The 18,862-nt window shown below is 44.4% G+C and overlaps 1 protein-coding gene across 14 annotated transcripts in view; it reads right to left on the reverse strand.

Annotated features, from left to right (window-relative positions):
• The window catches only part of LOC119167419 (echinoderm microtubule-associated protein-like 2), a 218,094-nt gene that overhangs the window by 64,602 nt on the left and 134,630 nt on the right, over positions 1-18,862 (reverse strand). For 13 of the 14 annotated variants that reach the window (XM_075866424.1, XM_075866431.1, XM_075866422.1 and 10 more), the window contains exons 2-5: positions 8,697-8,843; positions 4,593-4,702; positions 3,694-3,836; positions 1,591-1,779 (exon numbers count right to left, since the gene is read on the reverse strand). In XM_075866424.1, the coding sequence (XP_075722539.1) occupies positions 1,591-1,779; positions 3,694-3,836; positions 4,593-4,702; positions 8,697-8,843 (589 nt within the window). Of the gene's footprint in view, positions 1-1,590; positions 1,780-3,693; positions 3,837-4,592; positions 4,703-8,696; positions 8,844-11,618; positions 11,870-18,862 lie in introns of those variants that run through there. The other variant, XM_075866433.1, reaches the window with a different exon arrangement.

Below are 18,862 nucleotides of genomic sequence, written 5' to 3' on the forward strand. Positions count from 1 at the left end.
CCACCAGCTAATCACTGTTTGATGGCACGATTTTTAGGAGGGCTAAATATGTAGGCATTTTTTTATTAATTGCTAATACACACAGAATTGCCTCATTTTCGACATTGCCAATGCTTATGGCAATATTATATTTTTCAACAGTCAAGTCTACAACAACATTATCACCATAACTAACACATTCTATATTTGTTAGCATCATGGTAGCCGTAATCTTAAGTATTTCGTAAGTAAGGTAATCAGCACACTCTCAAGATTAATCACGAATTGTGGCGATATACACACCGCGATGCAACAGTATCTTATGCATGTGTGGCCAACAGCACATATATGCTGCATGTATAGCTAAATGTGGATTTCGTCTAGTAAAAAGATGAGGCATATTTGTAAAAAAAATGAGATCACATACCAGATTCTCAGAGGTTCTTATAAAGTGCATACTGCAAGAAATGCATATGCTTGCCAATGTATTCAGACTGTGCAAAATTTAGAGGGCTGCAGCAGTGTTACTACCATATCACACAAGATCGGCACTGCATACTACTCACTACGCTGTTCAAAAACACAGTTGATGATGCATGGATAACAGGCAAGACATCAAACTATTTTTCAAGGCTTGAATAGAACCACTATAATAGCCAAATAAGAGCAAACATGCAGCCTGATTGAGTGTTGTTTGAAGACCGAAGGTAAAGTTAGTTTTTCTTTTTTTCATATAAATACAATACAACATGTTGCTAAGTTAAACACTGGACAGTCAAAGACACTGCCCAAGAAGGCAGTAAACTCGTTGCTGGAAAAACCCTGCAAAACAATAGGAGCCTAGAAGGTACAATATTTGCACAATTGTGGCCTGAAGTCCAAAGTTCAAGGGCCGAATTACAATAAAAAATGAAACTAATGCTGGCAGCAAGGGGGAGCTACACGAGAAGCATGCATAATATGGTTCAGTTACGACATTAAGTTTCCTTTTCGGGTATGCTTGTAGCAGGTAGTTATTGCAAGCTTGTTCTGAAGAGAAAAACTTTTTTTGTCTTTTGCGATCATTACAAAGCTTTCCTTTGCCGACAAGAGTGTCGCAGCTGGTTCGAAGTGAGGCTTGTCAATGAACGATCAAGACTCCCATGAGAGCCTCCATGCCTTTTTTCGACAGTTGATCCCTGATGTGACTAAATTTCTATAATAAAATGCACTCACATTTTTTTTCCCCACTGTTTTACTACTTTTCGAATTGATCTACATACGAGACTGCTCACAATCATGTAAGTATGATACACGGCTCTGCCTTTCTTGCTACAAAGCTACAAACAAACCAACCAGGTTAAAAGTGTACGCTTTTGTGACTAACTGTTCCGGATGTCGATACACCAGCTGCTGAAATCTTGCGATTCCCTGGTTTTGGTTTTGAATGCTTTGGGCACACAGAGAACCGAGCTTTAAAATATTAAACAAAGCATGACCGTTAAGAGGTTTAACAGCACAGAATGACAAAGTAAATTGCTCAGAGCAAAAAACTTCCGAGGTGACACATGGCTCAAAAAATGCCAAACCAGGGTGGCTGGCAGTTTGCGAGGAGGCCGCCGTCGCTTGTACCTGTTTGCCGTGGCAAAGTCTTGGCTGCTGCAGCTACTGCTCCACCGCTTCATGGCGGACAGGTTGGAGGTGGAGGCCGAAATATGGCGATTCGGAGAGGGCGTTTGCCGTGGAGACGGGGAACTACGGTACGACGAGGGCGCAGGAGATGGGACAGGCGATGCCGACGTCGAGCTCTGGCCACCCTCACTAGGGGGAGGCAGGGAAGGAAGGAAAGAAAGCAATTAACGATAAGTATTTAGTTTGTAAAACATACTAAACTAATAGAGTACGGACTCAAAACAGCCCTACGCCTAATGTTACTATTTTTGAGAACAGATACAACAGGTCCCTAAAATACCCGCTATTTACGACCCACAACCTTTGAATATTCAAAGTCTGTCGGTTCAGATCCCACCAACGGTAAGCGTGACTGTTCCTCCATTTTCATTCGCATCAATGTAGTTTTTTTAACTGTCTCCTCGATTCGTTTGGATCTGTAAAACACATAACGAAATCCCATGGGGAAATCCTTCTTTCGTTCACACAAAAGTTTGGTATCAGGTGCAAATTTCGCATAACACAATCTTAATAGAAACTCCATGCATCAGTGCACGCTGCTTACCGTCTTTTCGCTGAGCTGTATAAAAGTAATGCAGAGAAACAGAAAACACAAGGGCATTGCACTGAGTGAGACTATGCACAGGGGGCACAAGACAACGCACTGAGTCTCAACTGTCGAATGTAAATGGACGTAAGCTTGTCACACAGTGAAGTTGATGAAAAGAGATTAGAGACACTAAAAACCACGCTTTTTGGGTCAACAATTATGGCCGAACAAAGCACGGTACGAAATAGAGTTACGAGCTTAGTTCACCAAAGCACACGAGTGCATGGCTGTTCTCTCAGAAATCGATGACAAAAAATGAAAATAAGAACAGGCTAGACCACTGCTTTATCGTGCCATCTTTCATTACTTGTTACAGTGCCCACTACTTCGTCATGTTTCATGCTAAAAAAGCCCTAAAAGAAGTTTTAAAGATGACGTAACTGATATAGTTAGAAATTAATTTAGACAACCCAAGATTCTTTAGTACAGTTAAACCCCTTTATGTGAGGCACGCTTCGAGCAGCAATTCTTGTCTTTTATATAAGATGTCTCTTATAAGCAGGAGACCTCGTATGCATTTCCCTATCACCCTATATCTTACTTGTCGGCGCACTGGCATCTCTTATACCCAAATGTCTCTTATATTAGTGTCTCTTATAAAGGGGTTCGACTGTAGCGGTTTACAGCCTGGCACGCGCAAGTGTTCGTGCATTCAGCTTTCGTTAGAATGCAGCGGCTGTGGCTCGAAATCGAAACCGAGACCTTTACTTTCGGGAAAACAGTGCCACATATACTGAGCAACAATGGCAGGTATAGCAGCCCGCTCCAGAGCTAGACAAAGTATTTCCCACCCTTGAAAAACAACAGCTGTGAATAACACGTGAATTTCACTGCGATGTATAGATATCAGATCCACCGATGGGCCCAGCTATTTCTCCTAGAGCCAAACCAGTTTCTCTGGTAATAATAATGGCAGGGGTTTCACGTCCCGAAACGGCAATATGATTAAGAGACATGCCGTAATGGGAGACTACAGTTTTATTCCGACCACTCAGAGTTTCTTAACATGCACCCAAATTTAAGTAGGTGAATGTTAGTACACTTCAACACCAACTAAATGTGGCTGCTGAGATTGAGAACCCAACCTCAACTTTGAGCGCAGCGGCAAGACGCTTTGGCCCCCTACGCTACGACAGCATGTAGAAAGTTTCTCTACCACGAGCATAAATAGCACGATGAGCGAAACAGCTGATATGTACCTCTAAACGTCTGACGCTACCAATTTTTTTGCTTGAGGGAAATCCACAACCCGTTGATTGGTGTGTTCATACCAGAAGTTTATTGCAGAAACTCGGGAAAGGCCTTTTCGCTTCTGTGGATGTAGTCAGGCTTGGGGTGATGATATTTTTAAAGTCAGTGTTGCATTTGTCTACTGTGAGCCACTCTTTGTTTTTCATCGGTATCTGTGCTGTTCTCTTCGCTATGGTGAAGATAGTGATGACACAGAAACACACCTGTGAAGTGAGCTGGTAGAGGCGGTAGGAAAGTAGCTGAGTCGGCGCTGAGGTGCCACTCCCGGAGAAGTGTGCGTCGGGTGGTGGTTGCCATTGTGCGGTGTCACCCCGTCTGTGTATGACGACGTAGAACTGTTGCTCGCCTGTGCCAAAAAGAATACAGATCCAAATCGATGGTGCACTAGAAACCGTAGAGACCTGTATACATGTTCGCATATCTCTAGTTAGACTTACGGCGCAGCACAACAGCACCAAAATAATTCTGAATGGCAATGAATATTTAGAGAAAAGCCAATCAGCCACGGTAAAGTATAAATCACTGAATACACTCAAACCTCATTATAACATTGTTGCATCATACACGAAAATGACTTGTTCATATTAAAACATTTGTTATAAAAGTATATCCCTAACACTATAGCTATCGCAAAGCTATTCTTCCTTTACTTTGTTATAACCAATATTTCATTTTATCCAGGTTTATTATATCATGGTTTGAGTGTTCTAATATTATTCATTCATTCAGTATTATAGCACAATCATTAACAACATATATCGAATCAAAAGAGGTCGCGCGCTAAAAAGAACAAATCCATGAATGAACGAACGTTAATTATTTCTACTTTTGCATCACTTCATCCTTCTTCGCCTGCTGTCAACTGCCGGAAATGCAGCTGCATTTCTTCATCGAGTGAGGAAATGCAGGGGAATTCAACTGATTTAACTTTCTGGTTTGCTACCCCTCATAAAGAAGAGTGGGGAAAGGGCTTTATATAAACAGAAAGCAGAAAGAAATAAACACACACATACACACTGCTAGGAAAGAGTTGCAGGTACCACTTGCCACGAAAAACACAAAGGCAGCAAGCATTTTCGCTGAATGATTGTGGTTAACTCACCTGTCTGTGAAACGTGTGGCGATTCTGGACGGCAGCTGGATGCTGAGGCAAGGACGGCGACACCTTCGTTGGCGTTGTGGCATGGCTGTTCGAATTCGTGATGACCGGAGCTGCAGGACCAGAGGAAAGAAATCGGGCAATGCCTAGGTTAATGGTGGAGAATGTGTATTCAGAGCCCTTAACCAGAAAGAGAAGCACCAGAACTGCGTAAACTTCTTCATCAGCAGCAGCAGAAGAAGCAGCCTGACTGCATCCACTGCAAGGCAAAGCTATTTCCCATTTTTTGCGGATTAACTTGTCATGGCAACATTGTTCCAGCAAACTTCCTTCATATCACCTGCCCAGCAAACTTTTTCTAACCTTTACCTGTTCGCCCTATCTAAGAATTCAGCATGTTATTCTCAATGACAGGCAGTTATATTACCTTCACGCTACATTCTCCGCCCGTGCCCATTCCTTCTTGATTTCAAATATGATATCCTTCACCCTGGCTTGTTCCCTAACCCACTCTGCTCTCTTCCTGCTTCCTAAGGTTACACCTATCATTTTCTTTTCCATTTCTCGCAGTGTTGTCTTCAATTTAGATTGAACCTTCTTTGTAAGCCTCCAGGTTTCTGCTCCATAGATAAGTACCGGTAAGATCCAGCTGTTACATACATTTGTCTTGAGGGATAGGGGTAAACTACCATTTACCATCTGAGAATGCCGGCCACTGCATACACTTGTGTTGCTCTGAAAACTTCAATGAAAATCATTTCTCTTGTTCTTTAGGAGCACTTCGTACACTAACCTCTCAGAGCAAGGAGTAGATAATAAGAGTCGAACCATGATATTATAATAAACACGAGTACAATAAATTACCAAACACAAGTAAATAGTTCTGAAGTGATGAGAAATCATTGAACAAGAAATGCTGTTACATGCAATGTTTAAACAAGTGGGCTTGCATTCATCAAGGTAGCAAAAGTACAGCTATCGAAACAGCTCCAGTGACATTACCTAATCATTGGTTACTCATGTACACAACAAAGTTAGAAAATGTCTTGCCATTATTACAAGCACAGCAGATAAATGTTGATCAGGAATACTATTGAACAAACTGAAGTTATTATGTGTTTTATACGACATTGTATGTAATGAAGTTTGGCTGCAGCAGTGCTTGAAAAATTAGCACTTTCACAATGCTCCGATAGGTAGCACTGCCGGGCAAAGGCATTTTATTGTCAGTCATGAAGATGTGCAACCACTATTATCGCTCCTCCATTACTACACACGACGTGTAGTTCAGATTAGTTAGAGTATAGAACTGTTGTCCCTGAACACGGTAGTGAATGAGATGCTCTGTATAATATTGGGTCAACATTAAGATTGAGTACCGATTAATTAGTGATCACAGTTTCACAGTTTTGCGAGTATGAATTGCTTACTCAGGCACCCTTTGCATGTTGTCAGAAACAGCGTGAAATTTCTTACAATGATGGAATGAAAGAGAAATCACAAGATGAGTGCATACTATCGCGTAAATCTATATTGGAGAAAGCACCCTTTCATTATAAAAAGCTTATGTTTCTTCATACCTCATAATATGCATGCATATGTAAATATAACTGTTTTCTCTGATTAAGTTGAGCGTTTCGGACACATGATCATAAATTTGCATGAGCACTTGCAAGCAATTCTTAAGTACATCTGATTTTTTTTCCTAATAAATTTCATGGTGATAGTTAGTGCTCATCCTACATTTTTCATCATTTTGTCCTTTAATAAATTTATGCTTTTGAGAACGTGAACGGTTACCAACTCCCTCAGATCAGCATCATTCATAAAAATAGAAGCGAGTTCGTATGCGTTCATCTTGTTTGAATGCCTGTCTGTGTTCCTTACTTCTTCGTCATCTCGTGCGCGCTGTTCAAACGAGATGAGTGCATCACTCAACTTGTGTACACCGCTGAGCCAGCATAACGTTCAACATGACAGAAGCAGCTATAAAGTTTACATCTAGTGAGGAGGCAATTACTACAACTTTGAAACTTTTGGTAGAGAGTACACTTCCAGCCATCAGTGACAAAAACTACATCACAGATTACGAGCGATAAACGAGAATGCGTTCCACTCAAAAAATAAACGAGAGCTTTTCGTAAGTGCGCCATGCTGAAAGATACATTACATAAGCTTGCTTTTCAATGAAACACTCAATTACATGATGCAACAGGCAAGCAAAGAAATTTCTTTTTGACAGCACCAAGCTGATTTTTCCCGTAATGCTCAGACAGGCAACACGCTATCGAAAATTCAATGAATAAGAAAATGCTTGCAATGATTATGCAGAATGCAGTCACAGCACACCAAAAATGAAAACATGTTATTGAACAAAGAAACAATACTGCCGACAGCACATTTCGCCAAAGCATTTTATTTTTGCTTGACGTGACAGCATGCAAGCAGTTTTTCCAAGCTGGCACAAGTATACTTACCATCTGCAAATTCCAGAACAGGGATTCCGATTGCAAGAACAGACAAAATGAGAAACTTTATTTTTGTTGACATTTGTGAATGGTAATGAACAATTTACTCTTAATGCTTCTAAGAATAAATGCACAAGTTATAGACATCAATTCTGCCTGAATATTCATAAATATTGAAGTCTGAGCGTTACTGAACTATTTTTAATCTAAATTTTCAGCAACCTTCAAGTGACTAAACAATAAATGCAATTTGTCGGCCAAACTAAATAATGCGCACAAATTTTAAAAAAATTTTAAACCAACAATCTCTTCTGCATTACGCAGGCAACTCAAAAAAGAATGCTTTGCACAAAACAGCCAGTTTTCTGCCTGTAAACATGTGCTGGCCTTTTAGTTCCTATAATAACTTTTCTCTTCTCTTTCTTTTTTACATATTTTTCCAGGAGACATCTTGTCTTAAGAGCATTCTGTGAACCCAACAGTTTTTAGGGCTTGACATTTCAAAACTATTATGCAATTACAAGGAACACAGTGATGGGTGATCTACTACTGGGTTCGATTTCAGCCACGTTGGGTTCTATAACATGCACCTAAATGTACGAGCATTGGTGCTCTTTGCATTCTGCTCCCATCAAAATGCTCCTGCCATGGCAAACACCAAACGACCATCTTTTAGCTTATCAATGAAGCAGCTTATAGCTGTTAAGCTTTGACAGAGGAGCGATGTCCCACGATAGAAAAGGCAGGTAAACTGAACATGGAACTCAAGAGACAGGTGCAAGTAATAGTGAGTTTTAGTACTGCATACATAGCATCCGTAAGTATGTCAGATACATAAAATGCCGTATTTTCCATATATTTTCGCACACAGCACTTCTGCTCAACATGCGCACAATGTGAAACTTAGGGTTTTACGGATGCAGTGCATCCGTAAATACTTGCTACACTTTTGAATTACAATGCTTAATTTGCTGAAGAGATGCACTAAGAAGGAGAGAACACATACAAGCGCTAACACAAAGCTCTTGTCTTTGTGTATCTTTTTTTCTTCTGGGTCTATTCGAATTCAATCTACTATTCTTCATCTCTGTTGACCCCTTAAAGGGCCCCTGAACAACCTTGGAAAGTTCTTTATCATTTCAAGTAAACACATGCATTGAGTTTGGAAGGACGTCAAAATGAATAATGTCGAATGCAGCAGCACTTTGAGTTGCGGGCACCAGAAATACAAGAAACAATTCTTTCCGCTCTCTCGGCCTTGGGGCATCCCCAGCACTGGCTGTGACATCCCAATTCACATCTGCTCGCGTAATCATCAAAGAGAACTTGTTTACCTGCTCGAAAGTACATACACTTGCCACTCTTCCTCGGTCAAGAACAGAGCTTAGCAAAGAAAAAAATGAAATGATCGGGGATACTTTCAAATCATCAAATTCAGGTAGCTGTTTCACTGCATCATCACCATGAAAAATTCTCGCAACAGCATGTTTATTGAAAAGTGGTGCTCAACTGTGATACCGCCACTAAATTTCTACCTCTGGATAGTTCAGGAGCATTCTAATGCTTAAAATCAAGAACATCCTTTCCACCAAAAACCGAGCGCCATAAAAAACATGACAAGAAAAAAATGCAAACTCACCCCTTCCCTCGAGCTGGTTGATTCGCCTGAGCAGGTCGGCTATGGTGCTTCGCAGGCAGGTGATCTCGTCCGCCTGCTCGAGGCTCTTCTTCTCGAGGTCGCTGACCCGTTCCTGAAGGGACAGCTCGTCATGATTCAGCATGTCCTCTGCACACGAATAAAAAAGGCAGTGGTTCAGAGCGATGCACATTCATTCGCACTTGCAAATGAACGAGAATTGCATGTTCAAAGCAGCTGCCGTAGCCAGCAAAGGAGCCAAAATATAGCACTAGGGGAACGTATGCCATAGATTATTCGTTCTAAACTTCCTTTTGGCGCTGGACGTGAATGGACATTGAAAGAGTGACAAAACGACAAGAAATACATTGGCTTTGAGCACACTAGCAAGCAGGGACATAGCTGGAATTCCTTTTCGCACGTATGTACGCATGTTCATGCATTTATTTATGTGTGCACACGCACATATACAAATACAAAATGTAGATGTTATGGGAGGGGGTATATCAGAGAGGAGAAATTTTGGACATGTTGGTTGCTCATTGTACTTGAGAAACCACAGCGCAATAGACCAACACGATGTCCAGCCATCCTCTAGTTTTGCGTTTGTTTATTATGCTATGGTTTCTGAAGACAATGACGGTGCATTGTGTTCATTCATTGTGCTACGTTTTCTGAAGTATGAGAGATTCGAACCCCCCAATGCACCCCCCCCTGCACTGGAAACAGCACCAATAATGGGAATAGTCGCTCCAGTTAAGCTCTTATCATCCCCACCCGAATTCTGAACCTATTTATGACACAGTTTTTTGAACAGCAGTTAGTATTGTTGATATCGCAAAGTTAGTCCAGTTGCACTTTCTGTGTACGTACTGCAAGACTTGGCTGTAAGATTCAACAAAGCATGTGCCTACACTGCATGCTGGAGTCTTAAAAAGTCAAGCCGCATGCAGTCCAGAAGTAATGTGTTTTCATAAGAGTGAACTACCTGTCTAACAAGTACCTGAAGGCTACATTGGCCAAAACAAGACAAACAGAATGGGGAAAAGCTTTCATGAATTATCAAGTCGCTGTCTCTTTGCATGAGCGATAAAGAGGTTCACACCCTAAAAACGGCACACTAAAAAAGCATGATCTGAACTCATGAGCACACGTTATTGACTGTGCGAGACCGCATAGGCCATCTGCGGAGGTGAACGACCTGGCTATGGAAACCAGCTTTTGTAGCACTCATGCCATACCAACTAGCCCAAGCTGCCACACTGACCTTCATTTCGTAATGACAAATGAACAAAGTTATGAAGCGTGCAAACTTGGGAAGTTGGTAGGATATAACCGAATATGCGAACAGTGCAACCTAGTGAATATACAAACAGTGCAACCTAGAAGTAGTTACAGCATAACTATGGAACCAAGAAACTAGGGTAGAAAAGAGTGCTGACTTTCAAGGGATCACCAAGTCTGCACTCTTTTCTATCTCTGTTTTTTTTTCTTCTGTAGTTACGCTGCAGCTACTTCTAGGTTGCATTGTGCGTCTATTCAGGCAAACAAACATAAGTCTTGGGTGAATAAATGCAGGTGATCCATATATCAGCCACACTTTATGAAGGTGCCGCACTGCAATAGAAAAGGTACAGACTTTCGTTCTCAACAATGTACTACAATGAAAACCTCAAAGGGCAGCCACAAGATTTTTCTTTCTTTTTGATGGGGTGGCACAGAATTTATTGCTCATGGTTACTGAAGTGTGACCTGACCTGGACCGATTCTCACACAGATGTATCTCTTTTTTTATTCAGTGAACTGTGCAGGAGGACCATCTGGAAACATGGTACCCGTTGGTGTTGTGAAGTTAACGATTGTAGGAGAAGTTGGTGTTGGTGTTGTGAAGTTAACGATTGTAGGAGGAGTACCATCACAGAATTCCCCCTTCCACGCCTTCACAGCAGATCCTGCAGATGCCGATTCATTATATGACGTATATACATATGTCACAGCACTTGAGCTGAACGTGTGTTAAGACGTTTCTGGTTCCCCCGTTTCTGATTCAGGCGCCTTCAGTGTGTTGGTGTACTAAGTCTTCCTCCCAGTTAAGACCCTCGGACATTTAATCCTTGCAGCCTGAAGTTGTCAAGATAAAACGACAGCAAATGTGTGTTCATTGTTTACATTAAACCTGACGGCGGTTATATCGTGCTCTTCTAGCAGATATGCACACATCGTTGTAATACATGTGCCGTAGTCGCAGACAACTTTCCTTGGCAATGCAGCGAAGGCTACAGGGCCAAGTCGCGCGCATTGTACCGCTAATGAATGTAGCCCTACAATTGTGTTCATATTTTCTACGCGAGCTACGAAAAATACTGCCTTCATTTTTCGTATGTAGCTCTCTGACACAGGACGCAGCTCACACCAGTAAGATTTTCGTATTTGTTTTAATTTGTTCTTCGTCCCTTCGAGTGCTTAAACGCATGAAAAGGCCACGCCTTTACGTGTACCCTGAACGCCAAGTGGCGTCTGTGTCAATATGAAATGCTGGTCGCGCCCAGCCTTCACTTCACACAGCAGTACAAACGTATGGCAAACGTGTCGCAGTACAAGTGCAGAAACTCTGCCCCAAGCTGTAGCTTTCCCTTCATTGCGAAGAAAAACTCAGTGTAAATTACGCGAAAAAAATTACAAAAATACCAGACTTACATCTTTGTGTCCCGCTTTCATATACCAACATTACAGAAAAAACTAGAGAAATTGTCGCGACATCCGGAGAGGTTAGTAATTATACTGCAATACTTAGCATGCCAGTCTGTGTGCTATAAGAAGACCCAAGGCCATGGACATCCTGCAACCATATCTCACATGTAACCAGGTGGATATTGTTATCTAACTAGATTTAATCGTGTCGTGGCTACATCTTCTCGGGCTCACCTCGTCGCTGACCAGACACGGGGGCGTGCTGTCAAAGCGGGCACGTTAACAACAACGACGACGCTCGACGTGGCCGGCGCGGCATCTACCCGACCGCACATCAACCGCTCGAGTCAGCTGCTCGAGTACACGGGAACTGGCGCCGCGGCTAGAGCGACTCCGGGAACTTCGGCGCGGCGTCGCACACCGCTAGCGGCGGCCGCGGCCACAACTGGAGCGGGGGCCGGGCGAGGGGCGCAACCTCCTCTCATACAGCTTCGTCGCCGTGAAATGCGCGGTAAAAATAAACAAATAAAAAGAGGGAGAGAAGAAAGCGCGCGTTGACATATGGGTGACAGAGCTAAAGTCCCACAGGCGCGACTCGCGTGGGTTATAAACTGAGAACTTGATGGATGGTCAGAGAAAAAAAATCGAAAAATAAATAATTGAAGCGAGCACCACGCAGCAGCTGTGTTTCTTGCGCTCGCTTTCGCAATCCACGTGAGCGTGCGGTGAAGACGAACTCATTCGAAGGATCGAAATCGTAATCATCGCCACTGCGCTTTCGGGGAACAAGAACGAAAACAGCACAAGAGGTTTGAGCGGACAATCCAAAAAGGCGAAAATACAAACTCGCTCCGCTGATGCACTCCCGCGGGCACGGTATAGAAAGAAATGTGTCTGTCGTCAATGAGCTCATTAATTCCCTTTTACCCCCTTTCCTGAAATAAAGTTCATTTTCCTTATGTACTGAGAAACCAGAGGGCACGTATGAATTTCTGTTTAATTAGCCCCAAAAGGCCTATTCGTCTTGCCTTCTCTGCTTTTAGCAAACTAAAAGTGGAGAAAACATTTGCTTTTTCCCTAATTCCCAGTCCATCTAGCTTCCTATCGTTATCATCTCTGTGCGATTGCTACCGTTCGCCACGCAAAGTACCATCTCACAGTCGCAACTAATAAAGGAGATTTTTTTATCAATTTTTTTTTATTTTTTTTTTTTGCAATATCATAGAGAGCACGAAATGACACGCAACCATCTGCCTGCTCGGCCTTCAGATCAAAGTGCCCACCTCCCGCTCCCTCTCACACACACACAAAAAAATCTGTTTACGCCCCCGTTACCGCGGCTTTACATGATTATACCAGGACAACGGAGGAAACGGCCTGCCCTGGCACGACCCATCGACCACACGGTCACGAAAGACAAGGTCAGCGCGGCGTAGCATTTACATCTCTTTCGTGAATTGCAGCAACGGTGCAGCCTTTTGGGCCATATAGTTGAACCCATAGCTCTAAAAACAGGTGGGCCAACGAAGACAGCAGGACGACAGGGCGTCCTACTGTCTTCCTTGATACCCATTTGTAGCGTTGTGGCAATGTCCATTCACGAAAACGTGCGGCGACAGCAAAGCCAGCCCAGAGCCGTCAACAGCGTTGCAAACGGACAAACAGCCAGGAATTTAGCGTCTCATAAAAAAAAAAAAAGTGCACGCCGTCGATAGAGCTAAATACTTGGCGGAGTATACATAGGTAAAAGAACTTCCATCCTCAAAAGGGGGCTTGCTTGGGGCTTCTTTCCACCCCGAAACAATGATCATCTAACCTAATCTGATAATCGTTTCCCTCTTGAAAACACGGCGCTATTCACCTTTTCATAAACGCCTCCCTGGGCGCCGCCATAACCCTCCTTGGGCTGTGCAAATTGGCGAGTCCCTTCGAAAATGCACTGACAACGCTGCGCCCTTAGCCTTTGTACTCCCGCGCACAGCCAACACCACACAGCCAACACCACACAGCCCATCATGGCGGTGTGTTTTTTCCCTTCCTGTGAAAAGGTGTATATCCGCGTTCTATCAAGAACGCTACGTCACAACGATTTCACACGTGCACACGCTGTTCTGAGCGTCGATAACGCGAGGAATCGCACGCTAAATAAATGACACAGTTACTGTTGTGGAACAGAAGGGCGTATCGAATACACCATATCATTTTCAAGAGACCGAACTCTCTGGTTTTGAAACGGAAACAAACTCCGAATCGCGGAACCAAATTGTTTCTTAGAATGCGAACGTGGCACGTTCCCTTCACTTCTCAGGTGGGCTGTTTTGGCAAGCGTCGGTCTCGTCTAATTATTCAAAAGCTTTAAGTCCAATGTTTATGTCATATTGCTTCTTCCATGCTCCACATTGTCCCCGTCGACATTTATCATTAAAACAATACAATGAAGCAATAAACCAACTTAGATTGATAAATTGTACTCGGATCACCCTAATGTCGTTAATTTCATCATTATGCGCTTATATATTAGTCAGGACCAAATTTTCATTTTTAAATTTCGCGCCAAGATAGCCATGTGCACGCTTGACGTCACTGATTTTTAACGGCATTTGTCGTCTTTTGGCGACTTTGTCCAAACGAAATTTCCTGAAACCCAGTATATTATTTCCAGCGAAGTTGCTGTACGATGTATGTGCTGTTTTTTTTTTTTAACCGGTTAGCAAGTACGAGTGCGTTTTTCTCGCTTACCAGGCGTCTTCTGTTGGTAAGAGTTTTCGCTACTGTGAATTCATAGTTTACTAATGACGAAAAAATAGTTTCTCTTTTTACTGTACTTTTAACTATGGTCCCTAGTATATTAAATTAACTTAGCCGGGAAAGACAACATTGTTCATATCTTAGTTTTTTCATTCCGCCTGCGATTTGTTACCTTGGGACCTCGTCCCGCATATTTACTTGTAATGTACTAAATTTCCTATGCCAATAAAGAAAGAAAGAAAGAAAGAAAGAAAGGAAGGAAGAAATAAAGAAAGAAAGAAAGGCGATTGATTGATTGATTGATTGATTGATTGATTGATTGATTGATTGATTGATTGAAGGCACCACGGTGTCGCGACGATATCCATCCAGCCATTATTGGATCCAGAAAGTCATCTACCCCCCACCTCCCTCCCCAGTTTTTCAAGGTGTACCCGGAGAAACATGGCGCATCATGTCCTGTCACAAGCCAACTCCCCACTTCCTACAAGCTGCCCCCTCCCCTCTTGAAGAAACGCTGGGCCCACCCCTGCGCACATAGGCGATCAAGTGCACAAAAAAATACGGGCAGTTACAGTTCATAGCACATGGCTGAACAAGCAGCAAATACGTACATATACGAAACAAACTTGTATGGTCAAAATGTCCACGTGTCGAGGCAACTGTACTATGAGCTGGGGCGGCTCAATTCTTTACGGACAACTAGAAATGAGCACGCGCCTTCTCATTCATTTACTACCAGTATATTACGCATGCACGTCGGTGCAAACAGGGTAAAAACCGATGCCAGGGTACTACAGCGCGTGTAGCAGTCATATAATCCACATTTCTGTTACAGACATTAGATTAGATTTGTGCCATGGGGTTTAACGTCCAAAAACCACCATATGATTATGAGAGACGCCGTAGTGGAGGGCTCCGGAAATTTCGACCACCTGTGGGGTTCTTTGACGTGCACCCAAATCTGAGCACACGGGCCTACAACATTTCCGCCTCCATCGGAAATGCAGCCGCCGCAGCCGGGAATTGAACCCGCGACCTTCGGGTCAGCAGCCGAGTACCTTAGCCACTAGACCACCGCGGCGGGGCTCTGTTAAAGACATTACGAGTAATAATGCAAACGAGGGCAACTGTACGTACACGTCATAGGCACACCACACGGTGCTTATTACACAGAGGCAAGTCGACGGCAAAAAATAGACAGTAGGAGATAATTAAAATCAGATAGACGCTTGCGGGGGAAGTGACGACAAAAATATATAAAAATAGTAGTAGCAAAAGGGAGCTATAAGTATACCGCAGGAGCCGATTCATTAAGGATCCAGTTGCGACCCGCAGCGCAGAGCAGTGGGCTGCCACCTTCGCAATGCTGGTCGGTACAGGTACACAGGAGGATGCCGAGAACGGTGAATGGGAGAATAAAGCGTGAGAAAGGAAAGCGGGCACCTTGCTAATAGTGCACCACGTTTGGCGCGGCGCCGTCGTGTGGGGGTATATATAAAGTCGCGAGGAAAAAAAGGCGAGCTTGTTCGACGCGGGGCATGCAAATGAGATGCAAATGGGCGCCCTTAATAGCTTCGCAGCGAGCGCTGTCGGCAGGCGCGACGGAGCGATCGCAAGGTCGACCGAGGTGGAGAGTTCTTCACTCTTCACTCTCGCAGTCTCGACGGTTGAGAGAAAGGAAAGTGCCGAAAGAAGAGAAAGGCTCGGGAGGAGAAAGAAAAAAAAAGCGGAAGACGCATTTGTTACTTCTGGCGGCGAAAAGGACACTTTTATCTATTACCTTGTACCCCCGCATTGCAGCCTGCCGGATTTGCTTTTCTTTTCCTTCTCGGTGCCTCCTCATTCGGTCACTGTAGGAACGGTGCTTCTGATTATTTTCTTGAACCCTCTTCTTCTCGAATCATTGTTCTTCTTCTCGAATCACTATCTTTCTCGATCATGGAAGAATTCAGGGCAATGCCTTTCAAGAAACTTCCGAGGTAAATTTGTAAAATTGCGGTACTTTGCCCGTTTACTCGACGACATTCGTGCATTGCTTTATTTCATTAACTAGTTCACTTATTTTTGGTCCTATAGCTTGCCATGAAATAACGCGAATGTCACGTTGAAGAAAACGTCACCAAACGCTACCGTTTGAAAGAGTGTATTCCACAAATATCACCTACGGGTCGTTTTCTGAAATGTATATGACACCACGAATACTCCAGAAACACATATATCTCCACCGATCTCCGGTATCAGTAAAACCTGGACGGTAATTCGGATATAATAGAAAAGCATGTTCCACGGTTACGCTTCCATTCACCGCACCGTTTGCCTGACAAAGAAAATGCTGCCGTAACTGTGGCTTCAGCAAGCTCTATACAGTAAATTCTACAGGATGTTTGTAACTTGCTTGAAAACAGTGTTATTAATGGCACGAGGAGAGATTAGCACAGTGACAAACTTCGTTGCTTGCGAAACCGCGAGCCGAATGCTAGAGAACCTTGGTGTACCTGGTCTTCGCCACCACAGTCCAAAGTGTTACCAGTAAGCAGCAGCTGTTTGTCGTAGCTAATAACGAGCTCCAAGCACGCGGTCCTCGTTACGGTTAGGTACGTTCACGTGCTAGCAACCAGGCAGCCGCAGCCGAACAACAAACAGCCCCGCGACGCGACCGTTACGTAACAAACGTAAGCGGCTCGGACAGACTGCAGAGCCGCCACAGACCTGTCCAGGCGGGCGGCGAAGTGAAAGCGATACATACGCGCGCAGGCCATGAATAATTAATGCCGCCCAACAAGTGAGGCGCGCGATCACGTCAGCCGAGACCGCGACGCGCAGTGAGGCGCGCACGCACAGGACGCGTATAGTGACGCAATTGTCGGTCGTGCGCCGGCACGGACCACAAAAGCGCGCCGTGTGGCTTTCAGCTGGCCGACTGCGAAGCGGGACAAGAGGAAGCCACGAGCGAACCAGGTCGCCATGTTTTGTCGAGCGCTCCGTGTATGACAACGCGTGCTGTCGTAAACATTACGCAGACGGGAGGAAAAAAAAAGAAAAATGGCGTGCCCGATCACCGAGAGATGATAAGAGGCAACATAAGTTTTTGCGTGTGTGTGAACATGAGCAGTTTCAAAGACGGTAGTCTTTCTTGGGATACTCTAACGAAGAAATGTTGGTTAGTCTGTCTGCCTGTCTGTATGTGTGTCTGTACGGCACACGATTTAGCCCCCCGCGGCCAAAGTTTAAGCCCCCACTCAACGCCCAGCCCTCCTGATGCGGTGGCTGCGTTCATACTTGTCAGCATTGTCTTTGAAAAAGCAAATATTACGGATAAGACGCACCATCAATGCATGATTATTAGGCAGTGTCGTTTTGTTTAGAAAATACACAGATGCGTAAACATAAACTCGGGTCAAGATTGGGTCAGTCCGACTTCCGATCGACTCGACTCGCCCGTCGCGTCAATTTTGCGTAAACGAAAGTCTATACGTACACGCAGCGACGAACTGTCAACTGCATTCTGTTCGCTCTCTGGCCTCACCCGAAACGGGGACAACACGCACCTGTAAATTGGCGGGACGTATACCGAAACGATGTCGGTCACCGTCACTCGAATTAAGTCCGACACATCCGACCGTCGCCGTCTGTCGTTGAATTCGAACGCGACATCTCCCCCGAATCCGCTCCACATAGAGACAGATCGTTACACAGTTTGGACAGGACGGGGCCACATAGATAAGGCTCCGCTGCACGCAGCCGGTGAACCACGAAGAGGTCGCCTCTGTACACGCGGTGACGTAAACAACGCCTCAAGGCATGCACCACGCGGTCGACGCTTATCAGCTAGGGCACACCTTGCCGAACACGGCCTACTCGCCACATACCACACGCATACCTATGTGACGTCGTTGTCAAATCTCTCCATCTCTCTTCCTTTTACAGCGAAGATGTATAGTACGTGGTTTGAGGAAACCAAAATTCGTTCGTGTATGCGTGAAACTCAACGTTTCAGCGCCTCAGTGGGAGCACCACGCTCGTTTTGTGATGCCCCGATCCGCGATGCGACTCTGGCACACTCACCGTGGACTTGCACATCATTGCCATCACCGTCAACTACAACAACAGCTTGGCTGCGTCCACTGCAGGGCAGAGGCCTCTCCCATGTTAATTCCGCCAATCAACCAGGTCCTGTGCTTGCTGCCCCCGCTTTCTACTTTCTAAATCTCATCGGCCCACCAAACTTTCTACTCCCCTTTCTGCGTTTGCCTTCTCTTGGAATCGAGTAAGCTTCCATTAATGGCCTGCGGTTATCTTGCCTACGTGTCCCACGTCCTCCTCGAGCCCATGGCGTTTTGCCACCTAGTCAGGCAGGAAAAGAACTTTATTTTGATCCGGAGATGATGCCCACTTACATCGGCGGGCCACACCCACGAGAGGACGGGAAGATGCATAATCTCAGGCCGACCACAACCACTGCATGCACGCACAGTTTCCATCGCTTACTGGAGGACGCTCCAGAAGCACCTTGGTGTAGGATGCTTGAATTTGGAGTAGGACCGCGATAGCGTAATCGGGTCCTGTGCGCTTCACCTTCTCAAATAATGCGCAAGGAAGCGAACGACAGTGCGCGTAACATTGGCCGTGGAAAAGTATCATTAAAAGCCTGCTGCAAACACAGTTCTTAAGCTAAGCTTGAGTGCGCTAGGCAACCGTAAGGCAACACGAGAACTTATATACGCGGC

This window comes from Rhipicephalus microplus, chromosome 6 (assembly GCF_043290135.1).
Source record: "Rhipicephalus microplus isolate Deutch F79 chromosome 6, USDA_Rmic, whole genome shotgun sequence".
In the NCBI taxonomy this organism is placed as follows: domain Eukaryota; kingdom Metazoa; phylum Arthropoda; class Arachnida; order Ixodida; family Ixodidae; genus Rhipicephalus; species Rhipicephalus microplus.